This window comes from Hemibagrus wyckioides, linkage group LG05 (genome assembly GCF_019097595.1).
Source record: "Hemibagrus wyckioides isolate EC202008001 linkage group LG05, SWU_Hwy_1.0, whole genome shotgun sequence".
Taxonomy (NCBI): Eukaryota; Metazoa; Chordata; class Actinopteri; order Siluriformes; family Bagridae; genus Hemibagrus; species Hemibagrus wyckioides.
This window is the reverse complement of record NC_080714.1, coordinates 27,887,548-27,915,201: the sequence shown is the minus strand read 5'-3', so window position 1 is coordinate 27,915,201 and position 27,654 is coordinate 27,887,548. Positions and strand designations below refer to the sequence as shown.

At 41.7% G+C, this 27,654-nt stretch overlaps 1 protein-coding gene across 2 annotated transcripts; it reads right to left on the bottom strand.

Annotated features, from left to right (window-relative positions):
* Positions 1-362: 362 nt before the first annotated feature.
* On the bottom strand, positions 363-26,441 carry sh3gl1b (SH3-domain GRB2-like 1b). 2 transcript variants are annotated; one of them, XM_058389602.1, is made up of 10 exons: positions 25,968-26,441; positions 16,863-16,931; positions 13,787-13,859; positions 13,446-13,589; positions 11,643-11,776; positions 11,013-11,171; positions 10,114-10,217; positions 8,186-8,322; positions 7,203-7,247; positions 363-4,286 (listed from the first exon to the last, which is right to left on the bottom strand). In XM_058389602.1, the coding sequence occupies exons 1-10, from the start codon at positions 26,010-26,012 to the stop codon at positions 4,090-4,092; spliced, it is 1,107 nt and encodes a 368-aa protein (XP_058245585.1). In that variant the 5' UTR covers positions 26,013-26,441; the 3' UTR covers positions 363-4,089. The 2 variants fall into 2 exon arrangements, with proteins under 2 accessions (XP_058245585.1, XP_058245586.1); XM_058389603.1 differs by lacking the exon at positions 7,203-7,247 and having other exon boundaries at positions 25,968-26,438.
* Between the last annotated feature and the right edge of the window lie 1,213 nt (positions 26,442-27,654).

Below are 27,654 nucleotides of genomic sequence, written 5' to 3'. Positions count from 1 at the left end.
AGCACCGCCGCATCATTCTCTTCAACTCTTTAGCTGATAATGTAACCACATGGAAACAGAGCAACGTGATTGCTTAATGAAGTCAGAATTAAAGTATTAAAATAAATCTCAGAAGATCCCATGAAGGATAAAGATTGATGTGTGAGTCGTTCAGGGTGGACATGCTGATTTTTATTCATTTTTATTTTATTTATATAAAAAAAAAAATCATGCAAGAAATGTCTGAGTTTGTAGAAACCTGCTGCAAACACTCAGAACTCATCTCAGTCATCACCCTGAGAAACTAACACCGTCTAAACAGGGCTTTAATACACACATGCGACTCATTCATCCTCTCATCACTACACAGACGGTCCCGGAAGCAGGATTTTACACGTTTATTTACGTAAAAGATGGGGAGAAAGCAGGTACAAATATTCAGGTTTACAGGATATTCAGGAAGAACAGAATAGTTAGTTTTTTTTTTCCTTCAAGACAAACCAGATTTTTATTTATTTAAAACAAACTAAACCATACATTAGCAAGCTATCATATAGAGCTAACATGCAAATAAAAACAGATGTGTACATAGAAAAATAATATCATACTAAAGAAGACTACCAGAATTTTTTTTTTTAAGTGTGTAAAATAATTCTGGCACTCTGCTGGATTAGACGGGAAAAAAATAACTCCTTTATTTCATTTATTTTTTCTTTTTTAAACTGTAGTGTTGCTGCGAAGGCACATCTGTACTCATGCTTGTACGTCTGCACACAGCTCATGCCGAAGCCGGACACACAGCGAGCCCTTTGACACGGTAACGAGGGAACGGAAGGGGAACTGATGGGAATTCGTTCGGTGTCCTAGCTTTCTCGTCCTCAAGGCACACAAACGTTTTATTTTTTTCTTCTTCTCATCCTTCATTTTATATCGAATAGGAATATCTCTCTCTCTCTCTCTCTCACTCACTCACTCACACACACACGCGCGCGCTGTAAACAGGACAAAGAAAAACGTGAACCCGGGCAAGCCATTTAAACACGCAGGACTAGCATGCGAGACGTATCGAGGTTGAGGCTTAGCATTTCGCAGCCTTGACCATAAAGCAGCACACACACACACACACACACACATCACGTCATCACACACGTCAACATCAATAACAAGTCTGAAATCTGTGCCATCCATCTAGATAGATGGTTACGGAAGCCACGATCCTGGACGGTCCACGTCGTTATTTTTTTCACTCAGTATAATCATTTTTATTGTCTATTTTTTATTTATTTATTTATTTCCAATAACACTATTTTGGCACTTCACTGGACTTTTTTTTGTCCTTCTTGTTTGATTTAGTTACACAGAACGGACAGAGTAAAGAAAAGACAGGAAAAAAACACAAGTCTTTCCATCAGGTCAGGTTAAAGGAGAGTAATAATATGGAGAATTTCTGCATCACTGCTCAGTAAACAAGTTAAAAAACCCTGGTTATCAATTGTCTAAAAATTGTTTATTAATTGTCTACTGTCCACATGGCTGATATTTTGGCTCCTCCTGAACGAATCTGAAGTGTCTGACCACTGGCCAGTCCACTTTTCACTTCAGTTTTTACATAACTCTTTTTACATCCTTGTGTGTAAGTGGAACCTAACAAGAGTACGGTGACGTAATTTATTTAATATTAATGAGCGTATTAATGATGAGGGGGTGGGGCTTCCAGGCAGCATGTCTCTGTTGATATCAGAAAGTTTCTACGTTCTTGTAGCACTTTTTTTTAATCTAATGGTATATTTCGAGTGACAGGTCGCGGGTTCTTGTAGCGCACTTTCACATAAAGGTCGTCAGGTCTGGAGATTTAGTAGACATAAATGTGTAGAGACGATTGAAGAATCCACCATATTGCACGAGCTGAAACGGAATTCAACAACGGTCTGAAGTTAAAACGACAAAAACATGTTGTCTGGAAATAACTGAGCTACTGAGCTGCTACACTCAAATAATGACCACCTTCGAAGCGTTTCAGGGCTTCCGTGTGGAAGTGTGTGTGTGTGTAACAGCAGGACACCGCCAGCAGTATCATATACAGAGATAACAGAAGCTAAAAGCAGGCAGCACGTTAAAGCCGAGCACATCCTGTACACTGCGGTAGCGCAGAGCGGATTTTTGGCCGTTTTCCTACAAGCGCGCAGTCACATTAACTCTCAAACGTCACTGTAGTGTGGCGATCTTACTCCTCACGATGAAAGGAAGTTCGGATCTGTTCGATTCTTTCACAGGAGAAGGGATGGTGTAGTGTTTGAAACGGGTCAGACGGTGAACGCAGCAACATATGTTCTGTACGCACGGTTCTTATATTAATCCCTTGCTGTCATGCAGAGATGAGCGAAGCCACACGGTTTAGTGTGTTTTTCCCCCAGTTCGTCCACTTATCCGTCCATCACCTTTATCACAAGAAACTGTGGTGTATTTTCCAGACTATAACCACGCCGCAATATGCTGCTTTTTAAGGCGCATATCTTTAGTGCTGCCTCGAAAAACAGCGCTTTGGCACCATCTACTGGTCGAGTTCAGTAATTTCTCTGTGAGTGTTGCTGTAACTCAGCGCAGAATTGTTCCTCGAGTTGAAGCTTTTACTCATTTTTAACTTTAGAGTTTTATATTATGGTGAATAATTGTCTTTGTGTCAAAGCAGGCTTATAATGTGGGCTTAGAAGCGTTTCTGGGGAGGACAAATAAATCGAGGTTAGAAATAAAATATCACCTTGAGTCGTGAATATGTGAATATTTGAGCGGCTGTATGAAAACTTATAGAATTAATTTATTATAATTCATGTAGTAAAACCTGGAGTGGAAATTCAGAGCTCTGTCCAAAAAATAGATTTTTGACCTTGTCTATCAATTTCACATGATCTCCATGGTGTGAAGTAAAACATCTGCTTTTCTGGAACGATCAAGATTCAATTCATGTAATTTGTTTCTTAAATCTAAATCTATTACGGTTAACGCATAAATTCTAACATACTTATAGTCTGGAGAAAATAGGATGGGTAAAATCACTAAAGCGTGCGCTTCTACTCTACAGCGTCCTTCATCTCTCCAATCCCAATCCCAATTGGAGCTTCATCAGCTCCAATCCCTTCTGTTAATCTAAAGCTCGGGAGAAGGAGGAGCGTTCACACCTTATGTCACTACGTTAAACTAAAGCGAATACAAAACCACTTTTATATATCTATCTGAGAGTTGTATATGAAGCTCCTGTACTTGTGTGTGTGAGTGTGTGTGTGTGTGTGTGTGGCTCAGGAACGCTACACACTGAGCAGCTGTAACACGCGCAGCCCACAGTGCAGAGTCAATGTCCAAACAGTCCGTAAGATCACATCCTGACCAGCAGGGGGCAGTCAGGAGACGTCGGGTCAGTCCATTTTTGTTTGTTTTTTTGCCTCAGGACAGTGTACAGTAGGAAACTACCCGCAGTTTCTTTCTTTCTTTTTTTTTAATTGGCACTGGTCCTGGATTGGATTATGGGAATCTCTGCCCTTAAAGAGACACTAATGGAACTTTTAGTTAAACAGAGTGTGATGATTATTTATTTTTGGTAATTCCTGGTTCCTTAGTGTAGCTTTAAGGATGAGATCTGCGAGTGGACGATGTGGCGAAAGTGTGACATGGAAGACGTTTTCAGAGATTCCCGATACATTCAATCTTTCAAGATCTTTCTATTTCAGTGCTTTAAAACGTGCTTACAGGCTTTTAAAATAAGTTTGAAAACTTTTCCGATCACGATAATGAATAGATATGGTCACACTCCTGTGCCAAGCCGTGAGGTGGCTGAGACTTTGAATTTTGAGATGTCACATTTAACGGTCAGTTCGGCGAAGGTTATATATACGGTTAAAGTCGTGTTAGTCTGTCCGACTTCTTCTACAGGGTTAAAAAGTCGCAGTCATCAGTCGTTCGTAATCAGTCCTTCGTTTCTTCTTCTGGAATGTGAGAAGAAAAAGTTCTTTCCTTCATAAGAGGTCAAAGTGCCAGAGTTCAGGTGCTGACATGGTTGAAAATCCCTCCGTAAAACCCCTCTTTCGTGCTCTCTCTCTCTCTCTCTGTCACGGAGGTTTAGCGCGACAGTGGGACGATCACCTCGACATAGTTACAAGGGAAGAATCCCGACTGGCCGCGCAGCGTGCCCTCGAACCAGTTCTCGTCGATTTGGCTGGTCAGGGTGATGATGTCGCCCTCGCGGAAGCCCAGCTCGCCCTCGTTCTCTGGATCGAAGTCATACAGGGCTTTACAGCATGCCTGATCTGCTGGAGCTACAGAGAGAGAGAGAGAGAGAAAGAGACAGAGAGAGAGAGAGAGAATGTCAGGAAAAAGATGACAGGTTTGTTTAGGTGGTGTGTTAGACACTCTGGGCTGGCGTGAGATTAGAATAAAATATCACACATTTAGTTTAGTTACAGCCATAATTAATGCTGCCTTCATGTTCACCTCAGATGTTTGGCTGTGGTAAGTGATTTTGGTCAGAAAAAACAGACGGAAAGCATCTGTATAGTAAAAGATATGCTAGCTTATTACAATGAAATCTCAAGACTATCAAGGCATTCTGGAGCGAAATGTGCTCCATGTGACCGGTGTCTCGGTCGCAGGTCATGGGTAATGACCCAAAACACACAGCTAAAAACACCCAAGAATGGTTAAGAACAAAACACTGGACTATTCTGAAGTGGCCTTCTATAAACCCTGATCTAAATCCAATTAAACATCTGTGGAAAGAGCTGAAACATCCAGTCTGGAGAAGGTACCCTTCAAGTCTGAGACAAGACTGGGGCCATAATACCTGTGGACAGGTGCAGAAGTCTCATTGAGGGTTACAGAAATCGCTTGATTGCAGTGATTGCGTCAAAAGGTTAAGGTAAGAGTACCATCATTTTTGTCCAGGTCAGATTAATTTTTTTAATGCTTCCATTGAACCATTAAAAAACCATTAAACCTCAATTTTCAGTACATTTTTATTTATTATTACTTTTATCAGTTTCAAATTATTTCACTGACCATTGTGGGCTTTTCTTTCTTTAATGGAAGGGCACTAACAATTCTGTGCTTTCTGACATGCCCCCAGATAACCCTAACCCTAACCCTAACCCCAGCTCTGTTAAAATGTGCTGAAGCAGCAGCCGCACGCCAAAACCCAGGCACGTGTGAGGTGTGTTAGTAAGTGGACACAGTCTTGCGGTTAGTGTGAGGGATAATGTGAACTCCAGCTGAAGCTCTGAGCCATGTGCCGATATTATTGATGCTTCTGTGTGTAATTAAATTCAGGAGTCTGACAGCAGTGTGTGTGTGTGTGTGTGTGTGTGTGTGTAAACTCTTCTACAGAGCTGTTACTTCACACTTTTTCTTGTTTTGATTTCCTCTCATTCATTCCTCCATCTGTCAGTTTCTTCAGCTATTCATTCAGGCTGCCAGAGTAAAGAGGGATTTTAATGACTGATTCATTTAAGGATTTAATATATGTGTATATATATATATATATATATATATATATATATATATATATATATATATATATAGATATATATATATATATATATATATATATATATATTTTTTTTTTTAAACAAATAAATACATTTAAATATCTATAAAGTTCTATTCTGATGGACTGTTGATGTTTGTCTCTAAACAGAGGGAAAGAGAGAGAAAGAAGAGGAGTAGAAAAGAAGAAATAAAGATGGAAGGAAAAGATGTTAGAAAGGAAGTGAATGAGAAATGAAGGGAGGAAAAAGAGAGGGGAAGGAATAGTGGAATGGGAGAAAGGTAGGAAAGAAACCAGTGAGGGAAGATGGAAGAAAAGAAGGATAGAAAAAATAATGCAGGAAAGAAAGGGAGAAAGAAAGGAGAGAGAGAAAAGGAAGAAAGGAGGGAAAGACAAACCGGACAGGGGAAAGAAAGGACAGAAACAAACTGTGGAAAGAAAGCAGAAGGAAGAAAGGGATAACAAGACAGGATAGGAGAAAGGAAGGACAAATAGAAAAGGAAGAAAGAAGGGAAAGATAAACCGGACAGGGGAAAGAAAGAAAGTACATGACAGAGGCTGTAGAAAGTAAAAAGCAGACAGGGAAGAAGGAAAGGAAGAAAAAGGAAAAAGAGGGATGGAAGGAAAGAAAGAATAAAGCAGAAGGAAGAAAGGGAAAACAAGACAGGAGAAAGAAAGGAGGGATGGAAAGGGGGAAAAAAGAAAAGAAAGAAGGGGCGGGGCAACAGATGTGTATTCCTATCGTTATTCTATTGGAATTCTTTTCTATAACGTAACACAACCATAAAAAACTTCTAGCTATAAAAGTTCATAACGCTCGTGTGATGCATAAAAGATTATCAGCACATGCCTACAGTTGTTAAGCCAACACACACACACACACACAGAGCACAGGCCCACCCTCCTCTCCGTCTCCTATGTGTGTGTAAACATTGAGAAATCTCAGGCGTAGGGTAAAGGGGAAGACTTTAGAGCGGCTCTAACGTCCGCAGCCTACACCATGCTCTGAAAGGAGCCCACGAGCTGCTGAGCACAAGATCCGCTTCTCTGGAACCCGGAGCTTACATCACTACGTGCTTCACAGTGCAGCAGACTCGACGTTTGAACTGTATGGTGATAAAGCTCTGATTCCAGACGTCACTCTGGCTCTGGGTGATGTTTATCAGATCAACCTCCAGGCTCAGGAGGAGGAAATGATCACGCCAGCTAAAACACACGCCGTCATTACCGTAAAAAATCCAATCAGGCGAGACAGGGAATTTTTTTTTGACGCAGAGCAACATAATCACGAACAGAATTTTCTGGAAAAGCATATAACTATCTTACACAGTATATAGCCAAGATGAGTAACTACGACTGTCATGTGTTAATATTGAATGTAAAGTCAAGAAACAGCTCTGATGTTCAGACTCAGGAAGGAGGCGTGGCCTAAAGTTTGAAGGCGGAACTGTATGCTAGAGGTCAGTGATCTTGACAAACATCCAATTGCTGATGTAAGAGTCTGTTTATCTCAAGCAAGCCGGAGATTTATACTTTCTTGTACCGCCTTTTATTTTAGTTACTGACCTAAACAGTGTCCACTGAGGCAGTTCTGCCGTACTCTAAGCTTATAATGCATTCGGATCAGACATAGCGTGTTATTTCCCCCCTACACACACACACACGCACACATTTACACACCCCTCGGACTCACTCGGTCTGGGTTTCCACGCTGACCTGCTGCGCTTGAACAACTGATCTGATGATGTCAGAGGAGGAAAAATACAAAAACAAAGCAAAACGAGGTCACAGAGTGATGAGAGAGCCAGACAGCTGCCCTCTCGCCCTGTCATCTCTCTCTCTCTCTCTCTCTCTCTCTCACACACACACACACACACGGCCAGCCGGCGGTATCACACCCTGCCACCGACCCATAACACCACACACAGCGCACATTGTCTCTTTCTCTGTTTCTCTCCTCATCAGTTTATGAGTGAGGGGGAAAAGTGGTGGTAAAGACAGAAACAGAAACCAGATATTAAGACATGGTAGAGTAGTGGTTAAGGTGCTAGACTACTGATCAGATGGTCATGGGTTCAAATCCTAGGTCCACCAGCTGCTATCTTCCACTGGGCCTTTAACTCTCAATTGCTCAGTTAAATAAAAAAAAATGTAAGCTACTCTATATAAGGCATCTGCCAAATGCTGTAAACTCATGCAACTGTCATGAGTGAGGAATAAAACATGTGATGTTTACTTTCCTACAAAAGCATATCAATTATAGTTGAGTTCCAGACATCACTCAGAACTTCTTTTAATTCCTAATAACAGCATGTCCTGACGTGGTTATCCATCTTGTTCCACAATACCGTTTTAAACATCATATTTACACTTCCTCTTTATTTATACAGTACATCTCATCCATTTGACTTCCTCCTTACCTTATTTTGCTCGCAGTTCTGTAAAGCGCCAAACTAAATAATCTTAAGAAATAACTTCCTATAAGAAGATATATCACATCCTGCTAGCTGTCGTAATAAAGCGTTGTCCGCCACTCTCGTCCACCATATATTATTATACAATTATTTAACAAAATAATCATGTAATGTTACTTTTGACTCCTTGTACTGGCAAAAGACTGTGTTGGGGTCGTACCTGCAGCGGCTGGGGCAGGTGGAGGGAGGTCATGTGACTTACCCGTGGTCCTGATGGGTGGAGGAGCAGAAACGGGCGTGAAGCCTCCGTTGGACTGCTCGTTGGTTTCTCCAAAGTCGAAGACGGGTTTGGGTTTGGGGATGTACTCTTTGCGGGGACGAGATTGAGCCTCGAGAATCCTACACACACACACACACACACACACTTTTAAATATAGATATAGAATAGATAGACATCTTTTCTTTCTATTCTATATCTAAATACTGAATGTCCTATAAGTCCAGCATGATTGGGGTTCACTGGGGTATATACACCGATCAGGCATAACATTATGACCACCTGCCTAATATTGTGTTGGTCCCCCTTTTGCTGACAAAACAGCCCTAACCCGTCGAGGCATGAACTCCACTAGATCCCTGAAGGTGTGCTGTGGTATCTGGCACCAAGATGTTAGCAGCAGATCTTTTAAGTCAGTGGTTCTCAACCTTTTTATTCAGTGGACCGCACTATGTCCAAGTTCAAATCTCACGGGCCGCATATCATTTACATATGACGTCACCAATGCAAACTAATCAGATATTAAGGTATCTAAATGATTACAATTAGATTTATTATTATTATTAAAGAGCATAATTCTACTTACCAATAATGGGACACCTGATGTTGTCGGAAGCAGACCAGTTTGGTGAAATTCGGCTCAAAAGGACTAACAGCACAATGAAGTTGCGACTGTAAGTTGCAGTCTGTAAGACGCGCATGGAAACGTGACTTGATGCGGGTCATTGCAGAAAATGTGCGTTCGCAAATATATGTTGATCCAAATATGGAAAGCACTTTTGAACTTAATAAGTTGCATGGGTGGTATCGAAATGTCTTTTGGCATTGTAAGTTTTGCATACACCCAGTATTTTACTACAGAGCAAGCAGAAAGGCTGTCCATCACGCTCGTTGACAGCAAACTGATTCTTCCATTCTTCAAGCACGCTCCTACCTTCACTGCTGATGCTGCGACTCTTCTTATTTGCATGTGTTCCTTCATTAGTATTTTCCTCACCTTTTTTCTCCTCTAATAACAAATTTGTTAATTAATTGATTAATTAATTAAATATATATTTTTTTTTAACATGGTCAGCATTGTGGGCCACATTTGCATTTGTGATGGGCCGCATGCGGCCCACGGGTTGAGAACCACTGCTTTAAGTCCTGTAAGATGCGAGGTGGGGCCTCCATGGGATAGTTACAAGATAGTTACAGGACTTAAAGGATGCTTTTGTTAGATACTGACCACTGCAGACCAGGAATACCACCCCACAAGAGCTGCAGTTTTGGAGATGCTCTGATCCAGTGGTCTAGCCATCACAATTTGGCCCTTTTGGTCAAACTCACTCAAATCCTTATGCTTGTTGCCTAATATATCCCACCCACTAACAGGTGCCATGATGAGGAGATCATCAGTCTTATTCACTTCACCTCTCACTGCTCACAGTGTTATGCCTGATCTGTGTATTCTGTTCTGTCTTTCTCTAGACATCCCTCTATCTCTTCATCTATGTACGTCTCCAAATGTCTCCAAACCAAGGAAATGAACACTTTTTAGCACAAAAAGGTTTTCGTACTTGGTTTATGTTGTATTTCTGTCAGATAATCTGTAGACAAAACAAGCTGGGATTATTGGTGCACCAGGAAAATCTTTTGAGGTCATTTAAAGCAAGACATTCTGAAAGGAGCGAGACGTCTCGTGTGTGTCAAGTGTTTACACAGACATTTTAGTACAGTATGTTTCTCTCTGTATTCTATCACTCTGTTAATCTATCTGTTCTTTTTTTAACCTTGTTTATGCCTCTCTTTATTGCTCAAGTCCAATTCATATATCCATCCATGCACAGGCAAGGATTTGGATTAACAAATTTTCTGATGAATTGAATTTTGCTCTGTGCTGGATTAGCGCACACACACACACACACACACACCTGTCTTTCAGTTTGTCAGAGAGCTCTTCAAGAATCAGTACAGCTTGTCTGTGGTACTGTAGCTGCGCCTCCACCAGTGACGAAAGCTGGCTCACCTGTTCGATCTGCAGAGAGAGAAACACACACCCATACCTTATAAATACCCCTCCTTCGCATGATAGGCCACACACACATTCTCCGCTATCAAAAAACAAGCAGATTCTTTAGAGTTAATGAGTAACTTCCTGTATAACCACATAGAGGAAACACACACACACTTACAGGCTGTGCCTTCATTCAGATCCCAGTGTTCAGAAATCTACCAGCAATAATGCCTGAAGAGCCCTCAGTTATTTATTTCGTTCTCTATAAACAAGCCAACACAGATGGGTCAGTGCAGTGTTTTGATGGTCCAGCAGGGGGCACTGTGAGATCTCCAGGGACAAAACCCAGAAAAAAACAAATCCAGGATCTTCTTACAGACTGTGACAAAGATCTGCTGCAACTTTAGTAAAGTGGGCTGTGCTGTAAGCTGTGACTAAACCACTGGACTCACAAACAGCAGGCTGGAGAAGCCGAGCTGAGGACCAAGTAAAAAAACCAACACAAAACAAAACCTCTGAACAAAGCCTGTACAGTTCAGGGTCTGACTAAAAGCAGCAGAGCAAACAAAGCCCTGAACTTTATAACAGCTTACTCACTGACACCTATAAAGACTTTGTAGTAGATTCTGGAGCATCTCTGACATAAGTGTAGGTTTATATTAAAACCATTTGCTCTAATACGTTATGGTTTCTATAGTAACGTTTTGTTTTGTGTGTGTGGAAGGAGTCTCCAGTGTCGGCACTGTGCAACAGCAGTAAAGACGTGATGTAACAACGGTAAGCCTAACCAGGGAAAATCCGCTCTTTTTGGCTTACGTCAGTCTCCAGCAGGTTGTACATGCTGATCTCCGCCACCTCTTTGGACTCGTGGAACTTCTCCAGTGCCTGCTTCACCTCATCGTCTGGGATTTTTCCCAGCCGCTTTTTCTTGTAGTCGTAATCCAGCCGACGACCTTCCAGCTTCTTCAAATGATGCTGCAGGACAAAACACATACACACACACACACACACACACACATACAACACACACATACATACAACACAGAGACTAAGTCTGGGCTTTGATATTCTTCTCAGCTCAGTTACATGCCACACATCACATTCCATCAGATGGACAGCAATACTTCTACTCTTTCACTTTTTTCCCACTTTTATAAAACATAATTAGATATATTAGACAATAAAAACATTTTTGCCGCCAAGGCTCATGTCACTCCTTTTAATTCAATAAAGATGGGGAAAAATCCATATTCTATAAATCCCCGCCCACTTTCCTGTACAAAAGCAGGGCACAGTGGCCTAGATTTGCATACTGAAACCTGATTGGCTCTTAGATTTTAAATGCTAAATTGTTATAAAACGTTCTTCTGCAGTTTCTTACAAGCAGTGAAACCACCATGGTTAGTCTTAATTCTTTTTTTCGTTTTTTTCAGAAGCTTGGGTCACCTGGATCTCTCTCAGGTCTTTGTCACACAGGCCTTGTAGAGGGTCGATGAAGTTCTGCTTGACATCGATGTCCAGTGAGTCCTTCACCTCGGCCAGTCTCTTCATAGTCTCACCAGCGTCGATCAGCGCCGCTCCTGCACAGAGGAAACGGCCACAAGATCAAGACCTTCACCATAAAAACAGCGGGGTTTTATTTCTTTCACAGCAACTGACCAACATTTGAGATCTCTATTAATTACAGAATATTTTTATCAGATTATAGTTATGTTTAATGTTGTAGAACATCCGTGAAATGAGTTAGTTCCTGTTTTTACTAGCAGCTCTATCCTTCACCAGTTTTTTTTTCCTTCAGAAAAAAAAGAGCCTAAACTCCTATCCTGAAGATGTCAGAAAACTACTGTGACACTGGAGACTCCTTCCTTAACAAAAAAAACTTCGCTGCATTAACGACTATTTGAATCTTGTGAATGAGCTGTTACTATAGAAACGATAACGTATCGAAAGGATAAACCTGTGACTTGCGCCTGATCTGCTGCTACCGACCGGTCACTTACACCTCCTGACCAATCGGAATCCAGAACTCAGCTGCTGTGGGAATTGAGTCAGGTCCTTGGATTCTGGATCATTTATAATATGAGTAACGTATTAAATCGGTCCAGGAAGAAAATCATCCACATGACGTGTCTAATTAACACGAGCGTCTGAAGCACTGAGGCTTTTTTCTGAACAAAACAACATTATTCGTTTTTTAAGTAGACACAAATATCAGAATCTCCATGGAAACGAAGTGGGTGAACACAACACAACAGTCCTATCTCATTAAACTGCCCACTCGGGTCTATATTTATCTTCCAGGAAAATCGGATTATTTTTGCCGTCGAAGACGAGTCACGGTCCGACGCGGAGCAAAGCCGTAACCTTTCTCTCGCCGTTCACTGGATAAAACTGTCCAGGGTGTGTTTTAGAGATCCACGCTTCTGGTCAGATGATATGAATAACTAAGGCACTGTATAATTTTATGCTAAAGGCAGCAGCAGACGCAACACCCTTCAAGAGAACAAAACCAAAAGAGTTACAGAAATTAAGGCACAGTAACAGGGACACACTTTTTATTGAGCATCAGATCAATAGGCTTGCTGGGTGATACTTTGGATCTGTGATACTTTGGAGAAAATGTCTCGCAAAGAGCAACAGAATAAAGTCTCAGGATATTGCTGGTTGTCTCTATCAGGAGGTTACATCTACTTTCACGTGGGGGGCCAATAATTCCAAAAGCGGCTGCAGACGGTGATGCGTATGGCCAGAAATGCTCCATAAATCTCAGGTCAGGCTTTAACCGTTCTACAGCAACAACATGTACATGCACATGCTGGAAATCTGGACTCTGACGACATTGTTTCTATAGCAACAGCTCGTTCACATGGACCTGTATGAAGAACGCTCAGCATAAACCGATAAAAACAATATTAATAATAATAATTGATGTGGTGAAGTTTTCTGTAAGAAGAAACATGTTTCTGTAACATTTATGGAAGGAGTCTCCAGTTTCAGCGCTTTGTGACAGTCGACTTTTTAAGTTTTCGCGGTTTCTCAGTGACGAGCTGTGTTTTTTTTTGTCCTAATCCTGAGAGGCTGGTGAAAGGACCACTGTATATAGCTGCTGTAACATACAAGATATAAGATAAATTTATCAGAGAGAAAATCCTAGAAATCCTAATAACATGAAAGTGACATTTTTAAGGATTAATGGATTGACTGTCCGGTTTGGACGGCGGTCAGATTGTGTGGTGTGTGAGAACTCACCAAAGTTAGTGTCCTCTCCGAGGTCACGGCCGTATTTGGCCATGCACTCTCCCAGCAGCCCCTCTGCCTGCGGGTATCCGGGGCTCTTCACCTGCCCACGGATCTTGGACATGGTGTTCAACATGGAGAGCTTGGCACGAGACGCTAACGCACGCACACACAGACACACAGACAAAATAATGAGTACAGACCTAAACCTAACCTTAAACACAACCTCACTAACTAGAAAGAAATATTTTAGCTGTTTATTTAGTATTTTTTAAATTACTCAGGAATGAAACACATATTTAAAACGAGGAAAAGCTGTGAGGAAAGGCCAGATGTTGAGGCTCTGCTCGTACCCGGGTTGGGCTGCAGGTACTCTGAGGTTTTGGAGATGACCTCCACCACGGCTTTGCTGGTCACGTCCACTTTCTGCAGAAACGGAGAAACCGGAGTCACTATACAAAATGGTTTATGTGCGTAACCATAACGACGCTGCTGTTGGTTGTTTTTATGAATACACTGGTTGCTGTATCGACCAGTATCGGCTAACTAATTAACCCAGCTTGGTGTCTGCTTATAGCGTCTGATATTTTAATATGCCAATTGAAACAGTTCTGATATGTTTCAAAGCGCCAGTCCTGGAGAAACTGGACGCGACCAAAAGAGATGATGTGAGACTGAAGCTGCTTTCATTGAGACAGTCACGGTTTGTCCTCCATGTTTGTTCTACTCCTTTTTCCACTGAAACCTGCAAGCTGATCGGTCAATCATGTGACACTTTTCTGAAAAGCTTTAACCTCTGAACTTTGGAAGCTCTGTTTTGACCAAAAAGATTGTTAAGCCTGACCCATGTGTCTTTATCTAAATCACTCTGTGTGTGTGTGTGCCTGTGTGTGTGGCAGTTGTTATGAGTGGCTGTAACAGGTGTCACTTTCCACACACACACACACACACACACACACACAGAGCAGCAGGTTAAGTACAGCTGACATTTCCCTCAGCGGTGTGTGTTACAGCAGCATTACATATTAATACCAGCATTACCTCAGCAGTCAGAGAACAGCAGCATCGCTTGGGGTTAATAATTATGTCAGTGCAAAAGTTTGCACACCCACAGGACCAAATAATTATATACCAACCAGACAATAAGGCAGTGTGTAAGGTATCAGATAAATCCAATGACATATGACTGTTTTTAAAGTATTTTTAAAGATCTATTTATATCTATTATATCTATCTATTTGATATTTCCTTGTAAATGTTTGCTTGTGGAAAGGCGTAACACTTAGACTATTCTGGATTTCTGCTTTACGTAGGTTTAAACATGACTCTCTAAGACTCTATTTCACATGCCCCTCCCACACTGACAGCATGCCCCCTGCCCTGACAGTATGCTCCTCCCACCCTAAGATCACACCCCTCCCACCCTGACAGCATGCACCTCCGTCCCTGACAGCATGCCTCTCTCACCCTGACAGCATGCTCCTCCCACCCTGACAGCATGCCCCTCCTACCCTGACAGCATGCTCCTCCTGCCATGACAGCATTCCCCTCCCACCCTGACAGCATGCCCCTCCCACACTGACAGCATGCCTCTCTCACTTTGACAACGTGCCCTTCCCACCAAAATAGCACAACCAATTTTCCGCTCTTTAATTGTGTCCCAAATTGTATACTTGTGCACTATTCTATTCCACTATGTAGTATATATAGTGTGAGTCTTCCAAGAAGAAGAAAAAGAAGAAGAGCACTGACAGCATGCACCTCCCACTCAGACAGCATGCCCCTCCCACACTGACAGCACGGCCCTCCCACTCTGAGATCATGCCCCTCCCTTGAGATCTCCAGAAGAAAGATCGAGCGTTTTTTTTCAGTCAAGCTCAAAAAAACGTCGAGGCTTTTTAACGTTCTAACAGCTGCTCAATCCAAACAGTGTGTGACTGTATCACTGGAAGGTTTCTACATTTTCCACTTCTGGCAGTAAAAACACGTCACAGTGCTTCTGCTGCGGGCGAAGAGAGAAAAATAACTGACTCGGTGTTCAGAATGAAGTCAGTTTACTTTTCAGAACGTTTTTGTTTCTTTTTTTGCTGACACACACTCTTAAGTGAAATCCATACTGAAATGTTTACGAAATCGTTCGGGAGGTCAGTGAGCCGAGCGGACTGCCACATAAAGTGTGTTTATGATGGAAAATAAATTAGTCCTGGAATCCTGTAACACACTCAAATCCTCAGATTCAACAAGGGTTTGTGGACAGAACACTCCAGACAGGTCCGAGTGTGAAATCTGATCCGGGATCTTGTGCAGTAACAACAGCCAGCACACGAGCCTGGGGTAGAAACAACCAGGACAGACGACAACAACGGGGGTGCCCAAACTTCTAAGCAGACCGTCACAGCAGGCTGAGAGGTAAAGAGAGGATGGGAAGATGGCGAGCTAACAGCATCAACGGTCAAGTGGATATTTCACCACAGAAATATTAGAATTTTTGCACAAACGGCTGAGTTACACACCATCATCTTCATCATCATCATCATCATGCACAGCTGTACCGAAACACCTCTGTTGCTCTGAGCAAAAATAAATAAATAAATAAATTTTTACATGAAAGAAAAATAATATCACTTTCAGGACAAAACAGAAAAAAACAATTTAAAATATAATAATAAATAAATAAATAAATAAATAAATAAATAAATAAATAAAAATGAGTTAAATACAGACAGATCATTAAAAGTTTCATGAACAGGGAGCTGAACAATCTGACTGTATAAATATTGATATCGTGATAAATTACATCAAAGTACACTTTCCTGAGATTCTGATACAATTATTGTGATGTAATAATAAATTAAAATAATTACAAATTGGCTAAAAAAGCAGCTGATGATTAATTTTTGTACTTTAAAAAAGGACAAAATGTTAAAAATTGTAGTTAGTGTTAGGTACGTAAAAAAAAATAAAAATAACCATATTATAAATTGATTAATTCATAATAAATGACATGATTATTAAGCTGTTATTTCCTGGCTGTTTGTTAGCACTGCGATGCATGTTGTTTATCGTAAAAAAAATTTCTTCAAGCATCAATTTGTAATAAGATATTTTGGTTACATCTTATGGCTCCGCCCTGCACTCCGCCCACCCTGTCGTGTTTTTGGTGAATCGGAGTTGCATGGTACTTGTTTCTAAAATTGTTAATTCTTTTCTGATTACAGTTTATCCCCTGGGTAAAAAGGAACGGAGAAGCAAACGTCTGATGGGATGCTACTATTATGAATTATTACGTTCGCCTCGATAAAGTCGACGTGAAGCGAAAGAAACCTCAGAGCCGCGGCTAAAGCAAGAATATCTGCACCTCTGTGTTTACGATCATTGTGCACACTTCTAGGAAGACAGAAAAAAACCCACAACACCAAACATCCTTACTTTCTCCAGGTCTCTGAATTCTTCATCCAGCTTGGTTCCTTCTGCTCCACCGACCTTCTCGCTCACCATCTGCAGACAGACAGAGTGCATCATCGTCAGGGCTGAGGCTTACACAGACCACTGAACAAACCCTTCATATCATACAACCAACATCGGGCAAACAAAAGGAGAGAAAGATGATGACGACGAGGACGATGATGTGCGCAGTGTTTCACAACAACTGAAGAACTGAAATTCATGAAATAAACAGATCCGCGAAACCCCAATGCTAAGCAACTTCTCAATAAACTAATATAAAATAATTTCATTTCATTGTCTGTACCGCTTATCTGATCTATCCTCGGGTCACGCAGAGCCTGTGTGTATCTCAGGCATCATCAGGCATCAAGGCAGGATAAACCTGGACGGAGTGCCAACCCATCGCAGTTCACACACACACACACACACACATTCACTCACACAATCACACACTACGGGCAATTTAGACTCCAATCAGACTAGAAGCATGTCTTTGGACTGTGCAAGGAAACCGGAGCACCCAGAGGAAACCCACCAAGCACGGGGAGAACATGCAAACTCCACACACACACACACACACACAGTGAGCGGGAGTGAGACTCAAACCCAGGACGCGGGAGGTGTGAGGTGAACATGCTAACTACTACTAAATATATAAATTAATAAAAATAACAAAAATTCACAAAAAAGCAACTCATCTCAATAAATTAACAACAAAAAATATCATTAGTTATTAGTTAATTAAATATCAATTATTAAATATCAAAATAACAATGTTCCTCTACATATTTACGGTGTTGAAAAATAATAATTTCTTAACTTTTAAAAAATCGCTGGAAAGTTTACGCAAAAAACGTCCAGTTAGCTTGAATCCCCCCCTGGGATTTTGTAAATATTACCATACAAGATGACTCGCTAACTGATCTGTTTGGAATCAATTCCAATAACAATCTATAAATTAAGACGGAATCGAGGTATTCTATTATGACAGCAGTAATGGCACCCTAAAAGAAGAGGAGGAGTTTGTGTCTGTTAGCTGACACGCTGGAGCTCTCTTTGCCTTATATGGAGTTTTGTGGGCGTGGCTAAATGTAAAGCTGCCATGTCTTTGACAAGCTCTGGAACTGACAACTGAATACGAAAAAGTTTACACGCAACCGTGTGAATGCAAACTAAACAGAATAAAAATGAACACACCATGTAGATGTTCGTTTGAGTATTTGAGACACGCCCCATGTTACAAATTTCAGCCAAATGGAATAAAACACTGTAAGTGTACAGGAGTCTCATATTTTCCCCTCCCTCGCACTTGCACTGCTTTTCTTCCCTCCCTCTCTCTCTCTCTTTCCAAAAATGCCTGCACGAGATGCCTGTCTTCCTCTGTGACTCTGCAGTGAACTTGCCCTGAATAAAGCACTTTATTTAAAGCCCTGTCTTGTGTCCCAGGTCCCAAGAAGCCTCCTTTTCGTCTGCCGTCCCCCCATTGCCGCAGCTTTTATTTACGCGGGGATGGCGCCGCGTGTTTCCGAGATCACGTCACAGCTCGTGGCTAATTTCAAACATGTGCTCGCTGTAGAGGAAGAGGCTAATGCGAACAACAAACTTTTTTTGCAGACCTGGCTGTTTTTTTTCTGTAGGGACACGTTTACAGGACGCGTTTAATCCCGACGCTGCAGATTTCTCCGGACTTGTAAATCAGTCGATGTGGAGAAGGAAAGATCTGATGCAAGGCTTTTCATCTCACCAGAACACGAACATCCCACACGCTCACACGCCCACACAGTGACCAGAGCTTGAAATAATAAAGAAGCCAAACTTCACTTTGACTTAATAGCCAATTTATTTGCAGTTTTTTCCTCCTGTCGAGGAGTTTGTGCCGGTTCCCACACACCAGCCATCTCTCCAGTGTTACACAACAACCTTCTCCACGACTTCTCACACGGTTCGCACTCCGACTCCTCTGTATTTTCGATAAATATGAAAGTATTGGCACCCTGGTCTGTGTGGGCGGGCATTAAAGGGAAAGTTTTCTTTCACGTCCTCGTTCTTGAAACACTTAAAGTCCTGATGCTTTTGTAAAACAAATTCTGCGCTCTGCTTCAACTTACATGGAAATTCAGGATAACGATAACAACCTCCATCCAAAGATGTGGCCAGAGCTTGTTTACTGCACCACAGAAAACCACCACTCATGAATGCTACCCAAAATAAGTGGTTTCCATGGAAACACTCAAATGAATATTTGGTAGTCCAGTCATAGGTCAGTAATCGTGATTAGAAGGTATATCAATTCATGTTATTACCGCCGTAATTGATGGTACGAGCATTGCGTATAACTTCACTTCTAAACGTAGTCTGTCTCAACGAGTCACGTCAAGTCATGTCAAAATAAACACGACGTAAAAACGTTTCCTTTCTCCTCGTAAATGCACCAAACCGCTTTGCTGTTTATTTCCAACACCAGCTACGTGTGAGCTTCTCGATTCCCGGACAGGAAATAAGACCTCACTATCTGGCTCTCGTTACAGCGAGCCGACTCTCACAAATCATCATTTCTACAAGTGATGCTGTACATGCTAACTTTCTGTAAACGCCAGTTACAGTGTAACAAATGAAGTACAAACGTTGACGTCATGTTATAAGGTGTTTATAAGACGTTATCTGTATCATTATGTTTATCAAACGTTTCTCATCATGTTCATGACATTACGATACCGTTACCATGGATACCAGTGACTTATAAACTGGAGCAGCGTTAACGTGTTATCAACACTACTTATGACGAGATCTGTTAACATGCTATACCTGCGTTATAAACACTGCTAAAAACCGCATGATTTGCTTTTTCATATGCCATTATAATGTTGTAAAGAATGGCTTAAGAATGCATTATAATAGCTAACGAATGTATTTGTAGGATAAAGCGTACACGGACGTGGTTGTACCTTCGTACAGTAACCGTGCTACGTTTAATTCCGCTCCTGACGTCGATACGCCGAAGGAAAACCAAGTGTTACAACAGAACGGGTCAAAGGTTGCAGCAAAAGAAACTTTGTTTGACCTGCATGTGTGTGTGTGTGCATATTCCACCACAGAGAAACACACACACACGTGGGCAGTGCTCTGGGATGCGCTCGTCAGCTGGTGAACTAGAAACAGGATGAATAATTAAAAGGCCGTTTCTGTAGAAGTCGAGAAGTGAAGTGAGGCGTTTGAACGTGTCGAATAGTGGAAGCAGTTCGATAAACCCTGCAACTCTAAAACACACACACACACACACACACACACAACCTCAGTCCAGCGCAAGGTCACCTCAGGTTAACACACTTCCTTTAGGACGCCAGTTTCACATCCATTAAGACTGTGAGCTGTGTTTATTACATCGTCTGTTTTACGGCTCCGTCTGATGCTCCGTGACCACACAGTGCTGATAATACACTACACACACAACCTGGACTTTACAGAGGTGCAGCTGTACAGCGGGATGTTCAGCATGAGCAGACCCTGAATAAAAACCCTGACAATAACAAGTGCCAGAGTAAATAAATAAACGAATAAAAACAGGAGGTGTTGTGAGAGCAGAACGAAAGACAGAAAATTGTACAATATAACGAACACCAATTCCATTCACCTGAATGTTTGACCCTCCGGGAACACGAAGTCCACTCGAAGTAAACAAACTGTTTGAGTCTGAGTCTTTATTTCCTCGTGACCAGTTTAGACTCTTCTGTACTGGACACATCCTGCACGGTTTGTAGGATTTGCGCTGCATTTGGTTTTTCTCGGGACGCTCGGAATTTCCAAAAAATTGCTTTAGCCTAGAGTGATCTCTAGAGTCAGTGTTATAGAAAGTAAGAAGTGCAACACTGCATTTTAATTGGTCTAAAGCTAATACTTGTGTATGTACACCGATCAGCCATAACATTATGACCAGTGAGGGGTGAAGTGAATAAGACTGATGATCTCCTCATCATGGCACCTGTTAGTGGGTGGGATATATTAGGCAGCAAGTGAACATTTTGTCCTCAAAGTTGATGTGTTAGAAGTACGGAAAATGGACAAGCGTAAGGATTTGAGCGAGTTTGACCAAAAGGACCAAATTGTGAAGAGCACTGGCTCAGACCATCTCCAAAACTCTTGCAGATCTTGTGCGGTGTTCCCGGTCTGCAGTGGTCAGTATCTATCAAAAGTGCTCCAAGGAAGGAACAGTGGTGAACCAGCGACAGGGTCATGGGCGGCCGAGGCTCATCAATGCATGTGGGGAGCGATTAGAAGGCTGGCCCGTGTGATCCGATCCAACAGGCGAGCTACTGTTGCTCAAACTGCTGAAGAAGTTAATGTTGGTTCTGATATAGTCAGAATACACAGTGCAGGACGGGTCAGGTCAGAAAAAGCAGGACAGACACAATATTAGGCAGGTGGTCATAATGTTATGCCTGATTGGTGTACACACACACACACACACACACACACACAGTGCAAGTCATTTAAAAGTGCTTTGTTTGCTGCTAGTGTGAGGTTGAATTACCAAACCCTCAATCAGTTAGAACTTATTACACTAATCGTTTAGATAACGAGGAAATATATCTGAGGCTTTGAGTCTTCAGTGTTCTGGAGAAATCCCCGATCTGCTGTGTGACTCATCCTCCATCTGACTGAGCTGTTAACGATGAGAGCACTCAGCTGGGGTTCTGCGTACGAGCTGATAACAAAACCACGCGCTCGAGATGTACAGGAAGAGGTTTTCGAGAAGAACAAAACGAAAGCTCTGCTAAGCACAACACAAATCGCTAAAAAAAATGTTAAAAAAACCAGCAGGTTGTTTTTCGGCTCTTTGTCACGCTCCGTTACGTTACGAATCCAATCCAGCATATGGGCCGGATCCGGTCTCTGGGTTTATGGTACATCTGATACACGTTAAAGTCCTGCTGCCACTCAGAGCTCCGTTGCTGCCTCATCCGGTGGGAATACAGAGAGAGGAATATGGAATGTGCTCCATTTTAATCCAGAGGTAAAAATTTATCCAAAAGTGTCTGCTGTGCTAACAGAAAACCAGTAAACTCCTGCATCCTGAAGATGCTACAGCTTCACCCCTGACACTGGAGATTCCTTCCATAAACATTACACAGCCTCACGTACTCTGGGTGAATGAGCCGTTGCTATAGAAACAATAACGTATAGGAGCGAGAGCTTTAATGTAAACCTACAATGCTATCGGAGCTGCTGTTACAGGACACTAAATCAAACTTTCTGACCAATCAGAGTGCAGAATTGGTGCAGGTTAATTTTCCTGTAAAGTGTAAAGAGTCACATATTTGATTTCCTCGTTAACGTTCCCACAACAAGAACCTCATCGGGAATCTGTCTCCGTCACGTATTTAGGATTCAGTAACGTGCCATGACTTACATGCAGAACACAAACTACCAACGTCACATGTATATTCCTCACGCTAGCACAGTTTACTATCCATGTGTGTGTGGAATGCAGCAAAGCATCATGGGACAGGAAGAGGCTAAGGACTGTAGTTTAAAGAGTTTGTCTCTGGCTGTGTCTCTGCTCTGAGTCGTATTGATTATAAAGGAACTCTGGCACGAGCGGCATGCAGCACCACTGCAGTCTAATCACTCTGACAGCCAGGCTACACACACACACACACACACACACACTCACACAAACACATGTCCGTTCGCTAGCTCCTCTTCGGCCTGAAGCCAAACAACAAAGCGGGGCTCCATTTTGTCCTGCTCTAACTCTCCTCTTCCTGTCTTTCTCTCTCATGTTCCACTCTCTCTCTTTCACTCTCTCTCTCATGTTCATCTCTCTCTCTCGCTCTCTCCCCATCTCTCGTTCCTCTCTCTCTCTCATGTTCATCTCTCTCTCTCTCTCTCTCTCTCTCTCTCTCCCCCTCTCTCGTTCCTCTCTCTCTCTCTCATGGTCTACTCTCTCTCTCTCTCTCTCTCTCCCCCTCTCTCGTTCCTCTCTCTCTCTCTCATGTTCTACTCTCTCTCTCTCTCTCTCTCTCTCTCTCCCCCTCTCTCATTCCTGACAGGAAGTTGGGAAGCGGTCAGCCGGCTCTGTTTCCCGCTATGATCAGCGGAAAGGAAGTGAGAGGTTAGACATCACACACACACACACACACACCCCAAAAATCTGCCTGACCCCATTTTACTGGATGTGAATGGATGTAACTGGACTGGATTCAGCTTGAACATTGTGTGTTTAGTTAGAAATCTGATTATTGACAAGATTGTCATGAACACACAAACCCACGAGGAATTATTTAATCCGCTGTTTATGTCGCCTCCTTGTTTGTATCTTTGCGCGGACACGCTGCATATACACTGATACAGCTTTCCAATACACGGCGGTTGCATCTCTGCTCAGGATCTCAGGACTAAAGAATTTTAAACCAGAATAAAATCTGTGCTGAATCCGGGTGAAGGTAAACCCCTCTGGACGCGGATTTCTGGACATGACGCTGTAATGAAGATCATCATCAATCCCAGAATGCTGATCCACTCATCCCCGCCCCGTTACCGCTGTGTATGTAGCCTGTAGGCTAGTCGCTAACTACACAACATTTCTGACGGATGGCTGCACACGTAGTTTAACCAGGAAAAGGAAATTATTTACATTGGTAACATTTTGGCTCGTGTCATGACGCACTTTACTTCCAGGTGCAATCTTCGCAACAAGTGTGTGGGCGTGGCCTGTGGGTGTGGCTTGTTCACCATTTTGAAAATGAAATTTGAAACTGAAACATTACAAAAATGTCATGTCTCAAACATGTCTCAAATTCTCAAATATACTACCGACAAAAAATAAAACAAATTCTCAAATAAATTTCTGCCAAAAAAATTACAAACTTAAAACATTCTCATGTATACTTCTGCCAAAAACAAAAAAACCCAAATTTTAAAAAAATTCTCAAATATACTTCTTCCAAAAATAATTAAATTAAAAATATTCTCAAATATACTTCTTCCAAAAATAATTACAAAATAAAAACAATTCTTAAATAGATTTCTGCCAAAAATAATTGCAAAATTAAAAAATTCTCAAATATATTTCTGCCAAAAATAATTACAAAAAATTCTGTAATTTTTTCCCCCCGGATATTCGTTACAAATCCGAGCATCGATTCCTTCCACCAACATCCACAATGTTTTGTTTTTTACAATATCGATATTCTCTCCACATTTCCATCAAAACAGTCTTCGAACACAATTCGGTAACCGTGAAGGTACAGAGGTTTGGTTTTGTCGTTTTGATCCCTCAGAACTTTGAACTAAACTCTATGCACAATGTTCTAGCAGTCTCCGTCAGTGAATGAAGCCTGAAGAAGAAACCTAAACGTCAAAGCTAGGCATCGGAAATGCAGATTAGCGCGTCCGTCACGTACAGCGGGTAAAATAAGCATTTTCTCAGTAAATATATTTCTGAAGATGCTACTGACATGAAAATCTCACCAGATGTTGGTAAGAACCCATGCAATCCACACAGAAATCAAACCATAGATATCCATATCCAGAGATATCCATAAATGAAGTTCTGTGTAATAATGTGAAACAACATGGGGGAAAAAGTCTTGAACACATGAAGAAAGGGAGGTGCAAAAAGGCATAGATAGCGAAGACACCAGCTGAAATGAATCAGTAATGGAATCAAGAAACATCTCATGATGAGAAAAAGCAAGAGACCTTCTCTCAAAACCTTGATGCCATTGGTAAAATACACTTTACTGCCAAAAGTTTTGGGACACCCCTCCACATCATTGAGTTCAGATGTTGTTTTTCAGGGGTTGGGCTCAGCTCCTTAGTTCCAGTGAAAGGAACTCTTAATGCTTCAGCTTCATACCAAGACATTTTGGACAATTTCATGCTCTTTGTGGGAACAGTTTGGGGATGACCCCTTCCTGTTCCAACATGACTGCACACCAGTGACCAAAGCAAGGTCCATAAAGACATGGATGAGTGAGTTTGGTGTGGAGGAACTTCACAGCCCTGACCTCAACCCCACAGAACATGATTTGGAGGGGTGTCCCAAAACTTTTGGCAACGCAGTGTATATTTACTGAAATGTAAATGCCAATACTTATTTCACCTGCTATATCTAGGGGGATGCGGTAGCTCAGTGAATATGGTGTTGGATTACTGATCAGAAGGCTTTGAGTTTGAATCCCAGGTCTATTGAGTTGCCACCACTGGGCCCCTGAGCAAGGCCCTTAACCTTCAATTGCTCAGTTATATAAAAACAGATAAGGGCATCTGCCAGAAACGTAATGTATTAACGTCAGGATCTGTGCATCGCTTCTCAATCATGCTTTGGTGAGAAAATGAAAGTCTTTTCTATAAGAGCGCAGCAGCAGGAGGCCAGACGAGGCGAGGCGAGGCGTTTCAAACCCACAACCCACCCAACATCCAGCTGCTCTGAAAACAGAACCAACCCGAACCAGCGCTTTACAGAGGGGAGCATTTTTTTAAGGTGTCTGTCGGAGGAAGTCGTGGTGAAGCCAGTGGACTCTGAGCTTTAACCCACATCTACACTGACTTACATGGAGCTGGGGTTTTTTTCCAGGTCAGTAATAGCAAACGTGGCACATATTTTCCTAACTGGTCTAACCTCAAAACCAGTGTTATGGCACGGCAGCCCAATGAAGCCTGTTACTCAGCGTTATAACGCTTGTTAAACTCGTCATATCTGCACATTTATAACATGGCAAAAGGTTCTTTTATTATTTTTATTTTTCCTTGTAGGAGGAAAAAACTGTAAGAGACAGAGCAGAGGAGTGACATGCAAAACATTTTAAAGTTCGAGTAAGAGTTTAGTAAGAGAATAAACAGAATTTCAACTAATACACATATCGCTGATATGTGACTGCGCATGCGTACTGTACATTATATACATTTATAATCAGTTATAAACATTTATAAACCAATTTAACTCTGTAAAAACGACTTGGGATTTAATTCCAGCCCTCCTAACAGGACGTACATATGAACTGATATGATTAAAAACAATTTTTTGAGGAAAAAAAGGAAAAGGAAAATAGAAAATAGTTAGGAAAAGAAGTTATAACAACAAACCTGGCTTGCTTTGTAAAACTGCTTCTTTAAGCCCGCAACAGACATCTTTAAACACTTCTCTTTGTTTTCTTTTCGACGCAGGAGTCTGATAAACTTATTAAAAACACCCCAAAGGGAAAAAAAGAAGAGGTAATGAGTAAAACAGGCGCAGAAACCGGATCTGTGTGCGCGGTGTTAGCTAAGCCACTCGGTCCAGCAGCGCGGCGCAGACATCCAGCGGGGTCACGGGCTTCCCAAAGGCTCTCGAGGGTTTTTTCTGGTTTTGTTTTTCTTGTAAACGTTAATCCAGCACTTGTGGTGCAAACAGTACTTTAAAAAAACATAACAAAAAAAACCCCGACTTGTTGGCTTTAAAAATATCCGTAGAAATGTTCCAGAGGATCCGGAGATCCGTCCTGCTCTCACAGCGGAATAGAGCAGCGCTAAAAAAGCAAAAGCGTAGCAGCCTGGCTAGCGGTCCTTTACTCTGGAGTTACCGTTCCACACGCATGCGCAGTGCGAGTGCCTTGAGCTAATAAAGGGAAAATTGCGGACAGCCGCGCCCTCTAGTGGACGACTTGTGTACACACATGCTGGTACTTTCTAGAACGCTGATATCCAACAACAATAACAACAACGATAATAATAATAATAATAATAATAATAATAATAATAATGAACACACCTTAATTAGAATATAATAAAATGATTGAGAGAGTAATCTGAACTACAACACCTGTAACTACAACACCTGTAACTACAACACCTCTAACTACAACACCTGTAACTACAACACCTGTAACTACAGCACCTCTAACTACAACACCTGTAACTACAACACCTGTAACTACAACACCTGTAAATACAACACCTCTAACTACAACACCTGTAACTACAACACCTCTAACTACAACACCTCTAACTACAACACCTGTAACTACAACACCTCTAACTACAACACCTCTAACTACAACACCTGTAACTACAACACCTCTAACTACAGCACCTCTAACTACAACACCTGTAACTACAACACCTCTAACTACAACACCTCTAACTACAACACCTGTAACTACAACACCTCTAACTACAACACCTCTAACTACAACACCTCTAACTACAACACCTCTAACTACAGCACCTCTAACTACAACACCTGTAACTACAACACCTCTAACTACAACACCTCTAACTACAACACCTCTAACTACAACACCTGTAACTACAACACCTCTAACTACAGCACCTCTAACTACAACACCTGTAACTACAACACCTCTAACTACAACACCTCTAACTACAACACCTGTAACTACAGCACCTCTAACTACAACACCTGTAAATACAACACCTCTAACTACAGCACCTCTAACTACAACACCTGTAACTACAACACCTCTAACTACAACACCTCTAACTACAACACCTGTAACTACAGCACCTCTAACTACAACACCTGTAAATACAACACCTCTAACTACAGCACCTCTAACTACAACACCTGTAACTACAACACCTCTAACTACAACACCTCTAACTACAACACCTGTAACTACAGCACCTCTAACTACAACACCTGTAAATACAACACCTCTAACTACAGCACCTCTAACTACAACACCTGTAACTACAGCACCTCTAACTACAACACCTGTAAATACAACACCTCTAACTACAGCACCTCTAACTACAACACCTCTAACTACAA

What these genes read in the sequence shown, in the direction of transcription:
- sh3gl1b (XM_058389602.1), bottom strand. Translation starts at nt 26,012, where the DNA reads ATGTCTGTTGCGGGCTTAAAGAAGCAGTTTTACAAAGCAAGCCAG. An exon ending in AGTTTTACAAAGCAAGCCAG is followed by an intron (nt 16,932 to 25,967) that starts GTTTGTTGTTAT and finishes GTCTGTCTGCAG; the next exon opens with ATGGTGAGCGAGAAGGTCGG. An exon ending in AAGACCTGAGAGAGATCCAG is followed by an intron (nt 11,172 to 11,642) that starts GTGACCCAAGCT and finishes TTTGTCCTGCAG; the next exon opens with CATCATTTGAAGAAGCTGGA.